Source organism: Salvelinus alpinus, chromosome 4 (genome assembly GCF_045679555.1).
Source record: "Salvelinus alpinus chromosome 4, SLU_Salpinus.1, whole genome shotgun sequence".
NCBI lineage: Eukaryota > Metazoa > Chordata > Actinopteri > Salmoniformes > Salmonidae > Salvelinus > Salvelinus alpinus.
This window is the reverse complement of record NC_092089.1, coordinates 4,710,349-4,725,885: the sequence shown is the minus strand read 5'-3', so window position 1 is coordinate 4,725,885 and position 15,537 is coordinate 4,710,349. Positions and strand designations below refer to the sequence as shown.

General features: G+C 47.2%; 1 protein-coding gene across 2 annotated transcripts in view; it reads right to left on the bottom strand.

Annotated features, from left to right (window-relative positions):
• Window positions 1-13,537, bottom strand: part of ywhabl (tyrosine 3-monooxygenase/tryptophan 5-monooxygenase activation protein, beta polypeptide like) — a 25,862-nt gene extending 12,325 nt beyond the window's left edge. For both annotated transcript variants that reach the window (XM_071395559.1, XM_071395560.1), the window contains exons 1-4: window positions 13,399-13,537; window positions 9,280-9,603; window positions 6,584-6,707; window positions 1,898-2,061 (exon numbers count right to left, since the gene is read on the bottom strand). In XM_071395559.1, the coding sequence (XP_071251660.1) occupies window positions 1,898-2,061; window positions 6,584-6,707; window positions 9,280-9,591 (600 nt within the window). In that variant the 5' untranslated portion in view covers window positions 9,592-9,603; window positions 13,399-13,537. The remainder of the gene's footprint in view (window positions 1-1,897; window positions 2,062-6,583; window positions 6,708-9,279; window positions 9,604-13,398) is intronic.
• Between the last annotated feature and the right edge of the window lie 2,000 nt (window positions 13,538-15,537).

Below are 15,537 nucleotides of genomic sequence, written 5' to 3'. Positions count from 1 at the left end.
CCATTCTGCCAGGTACAGTTAAAACAGGGATTAGTCTGTGAAGAGCACACTTCCCCAGCCTACCAGTGGCCATCGAAGGTGATCATTTCCCCACTGAAGTCGGTTACGACGTCGAACTGCAGTCAGGTCAAGACCCTGGTGAGGACGACGAGACCCCGGTGAGGACGACGAGACCCCGGTGAGGACGACGAGACCCCGGTGAGGACGACGAGACCCCGGTGAGGACGAGACCCCGGTGAGGACGACGAGACCCTGGTGACGACGACGAGCACGGAGATGAGCTTCCCTGAGACGCTTTCTGACCGTTTGAGCAGAAATTCTTTGGTTGTGGAAACACAGAGTTTCATCAGCTGTGCGGGTGGCTGGTCTCAGACGATCCCCGAGGTGTAGAAGCAGGATGTGGAGGTCCTGGGTTGGCGTGGTAACACGTGGCCTGCGGTTGTGAGGCTGATTGGACGTTACTGCAAACATGTTCTAAAACGACGTTGGCTGGTATTCAGCCAATCAGTGGGCGCAGCAGTCACATGTGCCGAATACAACAGGCGTAGACTTTACCATGAAATGTGTATAAAGGTCCTACAGCAGTGATCCCATGTATAAACACCCTACAGCGGTGACCCCATGTATAAACACCCTACAGCGGTGATCCCACGTATAAACACCCTACAGCGGTGACCCCATGTATAAACACCCTACAGCGGTGATCCCACGTATAAAGGTCCTACAGCGGTGATCCCATGTATAAACACCCTACAGCGGTGATCCCATGTATAAACACCCTACAGCGGTGATCCCACGTATAAAGGTCCTACAGCGGTGATCCCATGTATAAAGGTCCTACAGCGGTGATCCCATGTATAAAGGTCCTACAGCGGTGATCCCATGTATAAAGGTCCTACAGCGGTGATCCCATGTATAAACCCCCTACAGCGGTGATACCACGTATAAAGGTCCTACAGCAGTGATCCCACGTATAAAGGTCCTACAGCGGTGACCCCACGTATAAAGGTCCTACAGCAGTGATCCCATGTATAAACACCCTACAGCAGTGATCCCATGTATAAAGGTCCTACAGCAGTGATCCCATGTATAAAGGTCCTACAGCGGTGATCCCATGTATAAAGGTCCTACAGCAGTGATCCCATGTATAAAGGTCCTACAGCAGTGATCCCATGTATAAAGGTCCTACAGCGGTGATCCCATGTATAAAGGTCCTACAGCGGTGATCCCATGTATAAAGGTCCTACAGCGGTGATCCCATGTATAAAGGTCCTACAGCGGTGATCCCATGTATAAAGGTCCTACAGCGGTGATCCCATGTATAAAGGTCCTACAGCGGTGATCCCATGTATAAAGGTCCTACAGCGGTGATCCCATGTATAAAGGTCCTACAGCGGTGATCCCATGTATAAAGGTCCTACAGCGGTGATCCCATGTATAAACACCCTACAGCAGTGATCCCATGTATAAAGGTCCTACAGCGGTGATCCCATGTATAAAGGTCCTACAGCGGTGATCCCATGTATAAAGGTCCTACAGCGGTGATCCCATGTATAAAGGTCCTACAGCAGTGATCCCATGTATAAAGGTCCTACAGCAGTGATCCCATGTATAAAGGTCCTACAGCGGTGATCCCATGTATAAAGGTCCTACAGCGGTGATCCCATGTATAAAGGTCCTACAGCGGTGATCCCATGTATAAAGGTCCTACAGCGGTGATCCCATGTATAAAGGTCCTACAGCGGTGATCCCATGTATAAAGGTCCTACAGCAGTGATCCCATGTATAAACGACCCTTTGAAAACAACCCGCGACCCACCAGTTGAGACTCGCTGCCCTATCAGGACTGTCAACCCGTCATCAAGCGGCCATCTTGGATGGGCTGATAACCACGTACCGTCTTGGCCAGTTTGCAGGCCTGCTCGGGGGAGTTGAGGATCTCGTAGTAGAAGACAGAGAAGTTGAGAGCCAGACCCAGACGAATAGGGTGGGTGGGCTGCATGTCCTTCTTGCTGATCTCAAACGCATCCTTATAGGCCTCCTGGGAGTTACCAATGATGGCTGGAGAGAGGAGAGAGAGAGAGAGAAGAGAGAGAGACAGAGAGAGAAGAGAGAGAGACAGAGAGAGAGACAGGAGAGAGACAGGAGAGAGACAGGAGAGAGACAGGAGAGAGAGACATGAGAGAGAGACATGAGAGAGAGGGAGAGAGAAAGAGACAGAAAGAGAGAGGGGGAGAGAGAGAGATGGAGAGAGAGAGAGATGGAGAGAGAGATGGAGAGAGAGAGAGATGGGGAGAGAGAGAGATGGGGAGAGAGAGGGAGAGGGGGAGAGAAAGATTAGAAATATACTATTTCAAATAAATACATATTTTTAAGACGATAACACCAACAGCCATTTTTGCTGAATAGCTTCATTTCAGACAATGTTCCGTCTAAGATCAGAAATTATAACCCCCCCCCCAAAAAAAATACAACTTGAAAAACTACGAGCAAGAAAATCTAGGCATGTTGTGGGCTGGAAGTAACGGCTGTCGTCAGTGAGTCAAAGCGACAACGTTACCACAACGGTTGTAGTGGTAAAGTTGGACGGGACCTGAGGCCTACGAGGAGCATTACGTTACGGTCTATTTCCTGTGCCAGTTACAGAGAGGTGTCGATGATGTCTTCCACTGTGCAGCTCAACACAACAGACTGACACCAAGAGGAACCGAGCCATGCTTTAACTTCCTGTTCACACATTCTCTCTCTGATTAGCATCTACTGGCCTCCGTCACAGCTTCCTTCAGTCACTAGAACTAGCCTCCCTCACACCTAACATTATGACCCTGCTACGACTCCAATGAATAACACACCTAACCCTAATGACCCCTATGACTCCTATGAATAACACACCTAACCCTAATGACCCCTATGACTCCTATGAATAACACACCTTACCCTAATGACCCTGCTATGACTCCTATGAATAACACACCTAACATTGACCCTGCTACGACTCCTATGAATAATACACCTAACCCTAATGACCCTAATATGACTCCAATGAATAACACACCTAACCCTAATGACCCTGCTACGACTCCTATGAATAACACACCTAACCCTAATGACCCTGCTATGACTCCAATGAATAACACACCTAACCCTAATGACCCTGCTATGACCCCCATGAATAACACACCTAACCCTAATGACCCTGCTACGACTCCTATGAATAACACACCTAACCCTAATGACCCTGCTATGACTCCTATGAATAACACACCTAACCCTAATGACCCTGCTACGACTCCAATGAATAACACACCTAACCCTAATGACCCTGCTATGACCCCCATGAATAACACACCTAACCCTAATGACCCTGCTATGACTCCTATGAATAACACACCTAACCCTAATGACCCTGCTATGACCCCTATGAATAAAACACCTAACCCTAATGACCCTGCTATGACTCTATGAATAACACACCTAACCCTGATGACCCTGCTATGACTCCTATGAATAACACACCTAACCCTGATGACCCTGCTATGAATAATACACCTAACCCTAATGACCCTGCTATGACTCCCATGAATAACACACCTAACCCTAATGACCCTGCTATGACTCCTATGAATAACACACCTAACCCTTATGACCCTGCTATGAATAACACACCTAACCCTAATGACCCTGCTATGACTCCTATGAATAACACACCTAACCCTTATGACCCTGCTATGAATAACACACCTAACCCTAATGACCCTGCTATGACTCCTATGAATAACACACCTAACCCTAATGACCCCTATGAACAACACACCTAACCCTAATGACCCTGCTATGACTCCTATGAATAACACACCTAACCCTAATGACCCCTATGAACAACACACCTAACCCTAATGACCCTGCTACGACTCCTATGAATAACACACCTAACCCTAATGACCCTGCTATGACTCCAATGAATAACACACCTAACCCTAATGACCCTGCTATGACCCCCATGAATAACACACCTAACCCTAATGACCCTGCTACGACTCCTATGAATAACACACCTAACCCTAATGACCCTGCTATGACTCCAATGAATAACACACCTAACCCTAATGACCCTGCTATGACCCCCATGAATAACACACCTAACCCTAATGACCCTGCTATGACTCCTATGAATAACACACCTAACCCTAATGACCCTGCTATGACTCCAATGAATAACACACCTAACCCTAATGACCCTGCTATGACTCCAATGAATAACACACCTAACCCTAATGACCCTGCTACGACTCCTATGAATAACACACCTAACCCTAATGACCCTGCTATGACTCCAATGAATAACACACCTAACCCTAATGACCCTGCTATGACCCCCATGAATAACACACCTAACCCTAATGACCCTGCTATGACTCCTATGAATAACACACCTAACCCTAATGACCCTGCTACGACTCCAATGAATAACACACCTAACCCTAATGACCCTGCTATGACTCCTATGAATAACACACCTAACCCTAATGACCCTGCTATGACCCCTATGAATAAAACACCTAACCCTAATGACCCTGCTATGACTCCTATGAATAACACACCTAACCCTAATGACCCTGCTATGACCCCTATGAATAACACACCTAACCCTAATGACCCTGCTATGACCCATATGAATAAAACACCTAACACTAATGACCCTGCTATGACCCCTATGAATAACACACCTAACCCTAATGACCCTGCTATGACTCCTATGAATAACACACCTAACCCTGATGACCCTGCTATGACTCCTATGAATAACACACCTAACCCTGATGACCCTGCTATGAATAACACACCTAACCCTAATGACCCTGCTATGACCCTGCTATGAATAACACACCTAACCCTAATGACCCTGCTATGACTCCTATGAATAACACACCTAACCCTAATGACCCCTATGAACAACACACCTAACCCTAATGACCCTGCTATGACTCCTATGAATAACACACCTAACCCTAATGACCCCTATGAACAACACACCTAACCCTAATGACCCTGCTATGACTCCTATGAATAACACACCTAACCCTAATGACCCCTATGAATAACACACCTAACCCTAATGACCCTGCTACAACTCCAATGAATAGCACACCTAACATTATGACCCTGCTATGACTCCTATGAACAACACACCTAACCCTAATGACCCTGCTATGACTCCTATGAATAACACACCTAACCCTAATGACCCTGCTACGACTCCCATGAATAACACACCTAACCCTAATGACCCTGCTATGACTGCAATGAATAACACACCTAACCCTAATGACCCTGCTATGACTCCTATGAATAACACACCTAACCCTAATGACCCTGCTATGACTCCTATGAACAACACACCTAACCCTAATGACCCTGCTATGACTCCTATGAATAACACACCTAACCCTAATGACCCTGCTATGACTGCAATGAATAACACACCTAACCCTAATGACCCTGCTACGACTCCCATGAATAACACACCTAACCCTAATGACCCTGCTATGACTCCTATGAATAACACTAGGATTATGTAGGCCACACCCTAATGAGGTCAGTTCCATGGGCGTGGCATCACCACGTTGTAAGGTTTATAGAAGCCCTGGATCAGAGCAGACAACAATCCTGGATCAACCAGAGGGCCACAGCTCTACTGCTGCAACACAAAGTAAACAGGCCACACCCTTCTCTTCCCCTCTCTTTCTCTCGTAGTGGCCCACCGGGCCGCCCAGCCAGCCGTTACCGGGCCGCCCAGCCAGCCGTTACCGGGCCGCCCAGCCAGCCGTTACCGGGCCGCCCAGCCAGCCGTTACCGGGCCGCCCAGCCAGCCGTTACCGGGCCGGCTGTTTCAGCCCTCTGAAACAATCATTTCATGAATGGTGGAGAAGCAGCCTCCTGTGAAATTGTTATTTTAAATGTTATTAAAATGTTGTTTTTTTTACCCCCCCCCCCCCCCAATTTTGTGTTATCCAACCACCGTGCCACTCAGGAGGCCCTGAAATTAACTATTTAATTCACTTTGCCAAAGACAAGGAGGCACGACGAGAATGTCACCTCCTCTATTTAAAAAGGGACAATTAAACGATCAGCTGTTCAAAACGACACCGAATAAATAAATACATTGACACTCATTTGCAGTGTGTTTAAGCTGCCTTGTGTTTTCGATTGGCAATTTTTTTTCCCAGATATGAAGGATCCTGTTGTTTCGACGGCGTGACGACGACTCAATGATGGTTATTTTCTAGACAGAAGATCCTACAAAATTGTTTCACCTCACCTCAATTCAATGCATTTCAGTCAATTCAACCCCATACATCCTTCAGGACTGAAACACTGTCTAAAGTACCTTCACACTGATTTGTAACAGACTGTCACATATCCCCCGCCCACCCAAATAAAATGAAAAGTAGACATTGGTTGTCCATTACAAAAGGTTAATATCAAAACGTCTCCCTCCAGAGGTGTGGATTACACACCTGACGACCTGTTTCCCAACACACACCTGGTTGGCTAGCACAAAGGGACTTATCACAGGGCTTACCGGCTTTCTCCTCTCCAACCGCCACCTCGGCTAAGTAGCGGTAGTAATCTCCCTTCATTTTCAAATAGAACACTTTGCTCTCGGCCGGAGTAGCATTGGGGATGAGGAACTGGTTCAGAAGACCCTGTAGGACGGACGGAAGACACGTTTGTTAGAAAAATGCAAATAAAAACACCCGGCCACCACACTCAGTTATTTACATGTGAATAGTGAGTCTCTAGTCTACAGCAGCCTGGTTTGCAGCTCTGCTGAAAGGTATCACCTAACATTGTATAGGCAGGTCTAGACCCCCCCCAGCACCAGTTATTTACATGTGAATAGTGAGTCTCTAGTCTACAGCAGCCTGGTTTGCAGCTCTGCTGAAAGGTATCACCTAACATGGTATAAGCAGGTCTAGACCCCCCCCAGCACCAGTTTCTCTAGAGATAAATCACATCTGGTCGTGTGATGTAGGAGTAGGGAGTTGTAGTTTCCAGCTGTGTGATGTAGTAGGGAGTTGTAGTTTCCAACAGGCCAATATTCTACATACAGTGCATTCATAAAGTATTCAGACCCCTTGACGTTTTCCACGTTGTTACAGCCTTATTCTAAAAATGGATTTTTTTTTAAATGCATCAATTAATATACAAAACGCCATAATGACAAAGCAAAAACAGGTTTAGACGTTTATGAAAATTAAAAAACAGAAATGTTACAATAACATAAGTATTCAGACCCTTTAACCTTTCTAGCCCAGGGGGTCCTGGGTAATGCACAGAACCACCTGACTGACTGACCGATCTAGAACATGGATCCCCGAACTCGGTCCTTGGGCCCCCCCCTGGGCGAGAGAGAGAGGGAGACGTCCCCAGGGCGAGAGAGAGACGTCCCCTGGGCGAGAGAGAGAGACGTCCCCTGGGCGAGAGAGAGAGACGTCCCCTGGGCGAGAGAGAGAGACGTCCCCTGGGCGAGAGAGAGAGACGTCCCCTGGGCGAGAGAGAGAGACGTCCCCTGGGCGAGAGAGAGAGACGTCCCCTGGGCGAGAGAGAGAGACGTCCCCTGGGCGAGAGAGAGAGACGTCCCCTGGGCGAGAGAGAGAGACGTCCCCTGGGCGAGAGAGAGAGACGTCCCCTGGGCGAGAGAGAGAGACGTCCCCTGGGCGAGAGAGAGACGTCCCCTGGGCGAGAGAGAGACGTCCCCTGGGCGAGAGAGAGACGTCCCCTGGGCGAGAGAGAGACGTCCCCTGGGCGAGAGAGAGACGTCCCCTGGGCGAGAGAGACGTCCCCTGGGCGAGAGAGAGACGTCCCCTGGGTGCACCTTCTGGTTTTTGCCCTCGCACTACACAGCTTATTCAAATCATCAAAGCTTGATGAGTTGGTTACAAGGTATACCCAGGGGATGTCTCTCTCTCTCTCACCTGAGACACCTGTCCCTCTCAGAGTGTCTCTACAACGGGACAGACAGGTGAGGAATGACCTAACGAGCTGAATGAGTCCCTAGGTACTGGCTAACAGCTAATTACACTGAGCTGATTACGGTCAGACCAGGGCTAGGACCAGGCAGGCAGGAAAAGCTCAATCATTTCAGGAGGGAGGGAGGGACACGGTTTGGGCGAGAGCCCCACTTGTAGCACCTCTCGTCAATAAATTGAAATTGCAAACCGGTTGGTGGATAATAAATGACATGGCATTTTGAAGGATGAAAACTCACCATGGGTCAAAAGCCACCTAGAACGCTAAGCAGCATATCTGAAGGGGATTTAGTAGTTGTAGAAACTATAGGCTAGTCCTCCTTTCTCAGATCTGGGTGAAAGACGGCAAGCCTTAGAGGACATTCAAACACGAATGGAGACCCCCCCCCCCACAGAGACTGCTTCTCACACACACAGAGAGAGAGATAGAGAGAGACTGGAGAGAGAGAGAGAGAGACTGGAGAGAGAGAGAGAGACTGGAGAGAGAGAGAGAGAGACTGGAGAGAGACTGGAGAGAGAGAGAGAGAGACTGGAGAGAGAGAGAGACTGGAGAGAGAGAGAGAGAGACTGGAGAGAGAGAGAGAGAGAGAGACTGGAGAGAGAGAGAGAGAGAGAGACTGGAGAGAGAGAGAGAGAGAGAGACTGGAGAGAGAGAGAGAGAGAGATACTGGAGAGAGAGAGAGAGAGAGAGACTGGAGAGAGAGAGAGACTGGAGAGAGAGAGAGACTGGAGAGAGAGAGAGACTGGAGAGAGAGAGAGAGACTGGAGAGAGAGAGAGAGACTGGAGAGAGAGAGAGAGAGACTGGAGCGAGAGAGAGAGAGACTGGAGCGAGAGAGAGAGAGACTGGAGCGAGAGAGAGAGAGACTGGAGAGAGAGAGAGAGACTGGAGAGAGAGAGAGAGACTGGAGAGAGAGAGAGAGACTGGAGAGAGAGAGACTGGAGAGAGAGAGAGAGACTGGAGAGAGAGAGAGAGAGACTGGAGAGAGAGAGAGAGAGACTGGAGAGAGAGAGAGAGAGAGAGAGACTGGAGAGAGAGAGAGAGACACTGGAGAGAGAGCGAGAGACTGGAGAGAGAGAGAGAGAGACTGGAGAGAGAGAGAGAGACTGGAGAGAGAGAGAGAGAGAGAGACTGGAGAGAGAGAGAGAGAGACTGGAGAGAGAGAGAGAGACTGGAGAGAGAGAGAGAGACTGGAGAGAGAGAGAGAGACTGGAGAGAGAGAGAGAGAACCTCCCGAGTAGTCTTACCAGCACATCATTACAGATCTCCTTCAGCTCCTTCTCTATCTTCTCCCTGTACTCCTTGGCCATGGCCTGCTTCTTCTCGCTGCCCTCAGTCTTCTGCTCGATGCTGGACACGACCCTCCAGGAGGAGCGCCTGGCGCCCACCACGTTCTTATAGGCCACGGAGAGGAGGTTCCGCTCCTCGTTGGATAACTGGGTGCCTTCCTCCGTTACAGCCTTCATGGAGGCCGCCATGTCATCGTAACGCTCGGCCTGCTCCGCCAGCTTGGCCTTCTGGACCAGCTCCTTCTGAACCACCTCGCTCTTGTCAACCATGGCTACTCAGGACTGAGGAGAGAGAAGAAGAAACATGGCTACCATGGTTACTAGGGACAGAGGAGAGAGAAGAAGAAACATGGCTACCATGGTTACTAGGGACCGAGGAGAGAGAAGAAGAAACATGGCTACTAGGGACTGAGGAGAGAGAAGAAGAAACATGGCTACCATGGTTACTAGGGACTGAGGAGAGAGAAGAAGAACCATGGCTACCATGGTTACTAGGGACTGAGGAGAGAGAAGAAACATAACACCACGGTTACTAGGGACTAGAGGAGAGAGAAGAAGAAACATGGCTACTAGGGACTGAGGAGAGAGAAGAAGAAACATGGCTACTAGGGACTGAGGAGAGAGAAGAAGAAACATGGCTACCACGGTTACTAGGGACTGAGGAGAGAGAAGAAACATAACACCACGGTTACTAGGGACTGAGGAGAGAGAAGAAACATAACACCACGGTTACTAGGGACTGAGGAGAGAGAAGAAACATAACACCATGGTTACTAGGGACTGAGGAGAGAGAAGAAACATAACACCATGGTTACTAGGGACTGAGGAGAGAGAAGAAACATGTCAACCACGGTTACTAGGGACTAGAGGAGAGAGAAGAAGAAACATGTCAACCACGGTTACTAGGGACTGAGGAGAGAGAAGAAACATAACACCACGGTTACTAGGGACTGAGGAGAGAGAAGAAACATAACACCACGGTTACTAGGGACTGAGGAGAGAGAAGAAACATAACACCACGGTTACTAGGGACTGAGGAGAGAGAAGAAACATAACACCACGGTTACTAGGGACTGAGGAGAGAGAAGAAACATAACACCATGGTTACTAGGGACTGAGGAGAGAGAAGAAACATAACACCACGGTTACTAGGGACTGAGGAGAGAGAAGAAACATAACACCACGGTTACTAGGGACCGAGGAGAGAGAAGATACATAACACCACGGTTACTAGGGACTGAGGAGAGAGAAGAAACATAACACCACGGTTACTAGGGACTGAGGAGAGAGAAGAAACATAACACCACGGTTACTAGGGACTAGAGGAGAGAGAAGAAACATAACACCACGGTTACTAGGGACCGAGGAGAGAGAAGATACATAACACCACGGTTACTAGGGACTGAGGAGAGAGAAGAAACATAACACCACAGTTACTAGGGACTGAGGAGAGAGAAGAAACATATCAACCATGGTTACTAGGGACTAGAGGAGAGAAGAAGAACCATGTCAACCATGGTTACTAGGGACTAGAGGAGAGAGAAGAAGAACCATGTCAACCATGGTTACTAGGGACTGAGGAGAGAGAAGAAGAACCATGGCTACCACGGTTACTAGGGACTGAGGAGAGAGAAGAAACATGTCAACCACGGTTACTAGGGACTGAGGAGAGAGAAGAAACATGTCAACCACGGTTACTAGGGACTAGAGGAGAGAGAAGAAGAAACATGTCAACCACGGTTACTAGGGACTGAGGAGAGAGAAGAAACATAACACCACGGTTACTAGGGACTGAGGAGAGAGAAGAAACATAACACCACGGTTACTAGGGACTGAGGAGAGAGAAGAAACATAACACCACGGTTACAAGGGACTGAGGAGAGAGAAGAAACATAACACCATGGTTACTAGGGACTGAGGAGAGAGAAGAAACATAACACCACGGTTACAAGGGACTGAGGAGAGAGAAGAAACATAACACCATGGTTACTAGGGACTAGAGGAGAGAGAAGATACATAACACCACGGTTACTAGGGACTGAGGAGAGAGAAGAAACATAACACCACGGTTACTAGGGACTGAGGAGAGAGAAGAAACATAACACCATGGTTACTAGGGACTGAGGAGAGAGAAGAAACATAACACCACGGTTACTAGGGACTGAGGAGAGAGAAGAAACATAACACCACGGTTACTAGGGACTAGAGGAGAGAGAAGAAACATGTGAACCATGGTTACTAGGGACTAGAGGAGAGAGAAGAAACATGTGAACCATGGTTACTAGGGACCGAGGAGAGAAATGTTGGCATGGTATGTTGCTGGAATGGCTCATACAGGGTGAAGCTGCAGTGGAGCGCCCCTGGAAGGAGAGCAACTTATGTTAAGAGTGCTACTCCAGGGCACATCGCTAAGGGATTGTTGTTACAATCTGAACCCAGAAGCCCCGCAGTTGCCAGATCCATTCCCAGCGCACGACCCGGGATTCAAACCGACAACTGCCCACACCAACAGGGAACAAAGTCCGAAATCTAACCTATAGATACCACCAAAGCAAAGTAAGAACTCATAAACTCAGGGTAAAAACAAGCACCAGAAAAAGTTAAGATCTGGTAGATTCATCACTCTGGTAAACATAGCAGTTCCTTCCTCGTGTAATCTAGAAACGTAAGTGAGGTGCGTAGTGATCCACAACGTAACAAATGCATAGCATAAACCAGGGCCTACCGAAAACAGACAGCAGTGAGAATAGTACTAAACTGAATCAATAACCTACATCTGCTGGTACCATGCAGAATGGCCCACGGCTCTACAGACAACACTGATTTACCATGCTCAATCAATCGCATATTTTCCATTCCACAATATACATGTAGACTAGCTGGTACTGTGGCTTGGGGGGGGGGGGGGTCATGAGACATGCACTGGGGATTTCCGCTAACACGTTACGGCGCCTTTGCACTGGAGACATTATCCAGGTTAAGACATGATATGTACTACACACCAGTGAAATCACGCTAGCCTGGTTCCTACCGTGTAAAGAAAAACGCGGATGTGCATCCACTCCCTGCCATGCCACACCCATGTTGTACCTGTTGTAATGATTAGCATAGAACAGACGGGGCTGGCTAGCATTTACACACATATGGCGCTGGACATACTGTACAATTCATGTACTGTTAGTTAGCTACGTTGAATGTAAAGTTAGATTGATTAATCGCTGCGCTAGCTATAAATCGCCCAAGGGAGGATAACGGGCGAAATGCTATCGCCCCCGCCTTAAAATGACAACGGTATTACTACTGTTGCTCATTACGCATCCGGAAATTACTAGCTAACGTTAGTTTGCTACCAGCGAACCCGGCATCGTTAACATAGCTTGTTAACGTTAGCTCCGATCGATCAAAATGATTGCAAGATTAGTTTGCTACTTTATTTATACGAGTTAGTTAGCTAACAAGGCCGCTAACTAAGTTATCCATGCGAGTGAAGTGTTGGCTGTGACTGACTTGTTAGCTAGGTCGTGACCTGCCTCCAAAACCGACGGGGGATTTTTCATATTTATTCCAACGACACATGTTTAAAATATCAAATACTGTTTTGGGTCAGCAAATGGCGAATACTGGGTCCAAAAACGGTTTAACTTTAGCTAGAGAGCCGGCTAGCTACGGAACTCTAGTATTGTGCCGACCAAGCCCATTTTCAATAAACTCAGTTGGTCTAGCCTAGTTACATGTCTGCTATTGCTAACCAAATTCGACAGATTAGCTAACATGCATTGTCGACCACAATAGGTAAAAAGGTAACTACTTTAAGCCAACTCGAAACCTGACAGGATGCACAAAAAGCTGGACTAGCGCGAACAAACCCCTCCAGAAACAAAACAGGTAGCTATTGTTCTTGGGTCGGCTAGCTGCATTCCTAGCTAACGTTAGCCACCTGACAAAACTGGAGCTCTACCGTTACATATACTACCCGCTATTTTTCCTCCAGTAAGATCCATTGTCAACACATACAACATCAAAACATTTCTTAAACGTGAATCTAACATTACTTTTAACTAAGAACAGGCCTCTTACCTGAGTGCAAAGGGATAGTGGTGTTGTCGGTCTGGCTAGCTAGCTACGTTACACAGCTGATTCTCTCACAACCTGTCTGAATGTAGTACACGGGGTTTCCCTCCAATCACACCCCAGAAGCAGGGACGCAGTGGGGAGGGGGCCGTCACTAGTTACCACAGCCACAAAGTCAGAATCATGACTAATCCCCGCCTATTTCTAAAAATGTATCTTATTAAAATCAGATTTTTTAAACCCTAACTTTAACCACACTGCTCACATTATTCCTTAACCGTAAATGAAGGGCCAAAATGATTTTTTTTTGTTTTCAATTAATTACGATATAGCCAATCTTGACTTTACTGGCTGTGGTAACTAGTGACAACAAGCAGGGAGAGGTGACGTCAAAGGATACCATGGCAACCCGTGATTGACGTGATGGTTTATCGATCGTTCGATGAAAAACTCCTTTATCAGAAGAGGCGTAGGGCAGGCTATCAGGAAATGTTGGTTTTGCAACCTATTTAAAATACATTAAAAATATACTTATATACCCTACCTATAATAAAGGCCTGTGAGACTGTGATCGATTATCTCACCGCTGCCACCAACATAGCGATTTGGAGGAATAGTCCGAATAGGGCTTATAAACCACTTACAGGTAAAAATGTCAGAATCTTCTATGGTGAACAAACAGGTATTGACAGTCTAATACATGTAGGTAATTTGTGAGTGAGGTTTGAGGACATCACAAACGACCTAACTAGAACACACAGTATGCCTGATAGAAGGTCTATTTCTGTTCCCCAGTCAGTTTCCATGGGGAAAGTTGTTCTATTTTTACCTAGTCACATGTTCTCCCCTAAGACTGGGATATTAAGCCGGTAACCTATTTAAGGGAAGATCTCTGACTGATAGTTCAGTTTCAGACTGACAGACAAGATAGACCTACAGACAGACAGACCGACAGACAGACACACAGACACAGATTACTTTGAGTGTCAATATCAATTAAACCTAACATTGTTACTGGGAAGGGCTGTGGCTAGGAGTGGTTTTGAGATAGAGGGAGAGTGTGAGTCAGTGTGTGTTTCTGTTGAATGACTGGTAGAGTAGGTTCTCTCTGTCTCTCTGTCTCTGTCTCTGTCTCTGTCTCTGTCTCTGTCTCTGTCTCTGTCTCTCTCTCTCTCTCTCTCTCTCTCTCTCTCTCTCTCTCTCTCTCTCTCTCTCTCTCTCTCTCTCTCTCTCTCTCTCTCTCTCTCTCTCTCTCTCTCTCTCTCTCTCTCTCTCCACATTTACACACACACAATCAATCAATCAAATTAATTTATAAAGCCCTTTTTACATCAGCTGATGTCACAAAATGCTGTACAGAAACCCAGCCTAAAACCCCAAACAGCAAGCAATGCAGGTGTAGAAATCTAGAGAGGAACCAGGCTCTGAGGGGTGGCCAGTCCTCTTCTGGCTGTGCTGGGTGGAGATTATAACAGAACATGGCCAAGATGTTTAAAACGCACACACGCACGCACACACACACACACACACACACACACTCTTGTATAACTAACCTTGTAGGGACACACATTTCAGTCCCATTCAAAATCCTATTTTTCCCTAACCCTAACCTTAACCCCAAAACCTAAACCTTAGCTCCTAAAACTAACCCTAGCCCCTAAACCTAATTCTAATTCCAACTCTAACATTAATTGCAACCTTAATCCTAAACCCCCTAGAATTAGCATTTGACCCTGTGGGGACCAACAAAAGGTCTCCACTTGGTCAAATGTTCGTTTGTTTACTATTCTTGTTGGGACTTCGGATCCCCACAAGTAGAGTTAAAGACGTCCACACACACACAGGAGTAGTGAGTGACGCACTGACAAAAGTAACAACTCCCTGAGATTCCCATGATGTTTGTGATAGAGAGAGAGAGAGATACACACACAGAGAGAGAGAGAGACAGAGAGAGAGAGAAAGAGAGACAGAGGGAGAAAGAGAGAGAGAGAGAGACACACACACAGAGAGAGAGAGACAGAGCGAGAGGGAGAAAGAGAGTGAGAAAAAAAAAAGAGAGAGAGAGAGAGAGAGAGAGAGAGAGAGAGAGAATTTGTATTGTTTATTTCACTTTTGTATAATATCTACCTCACTTGCTTTGGCAAT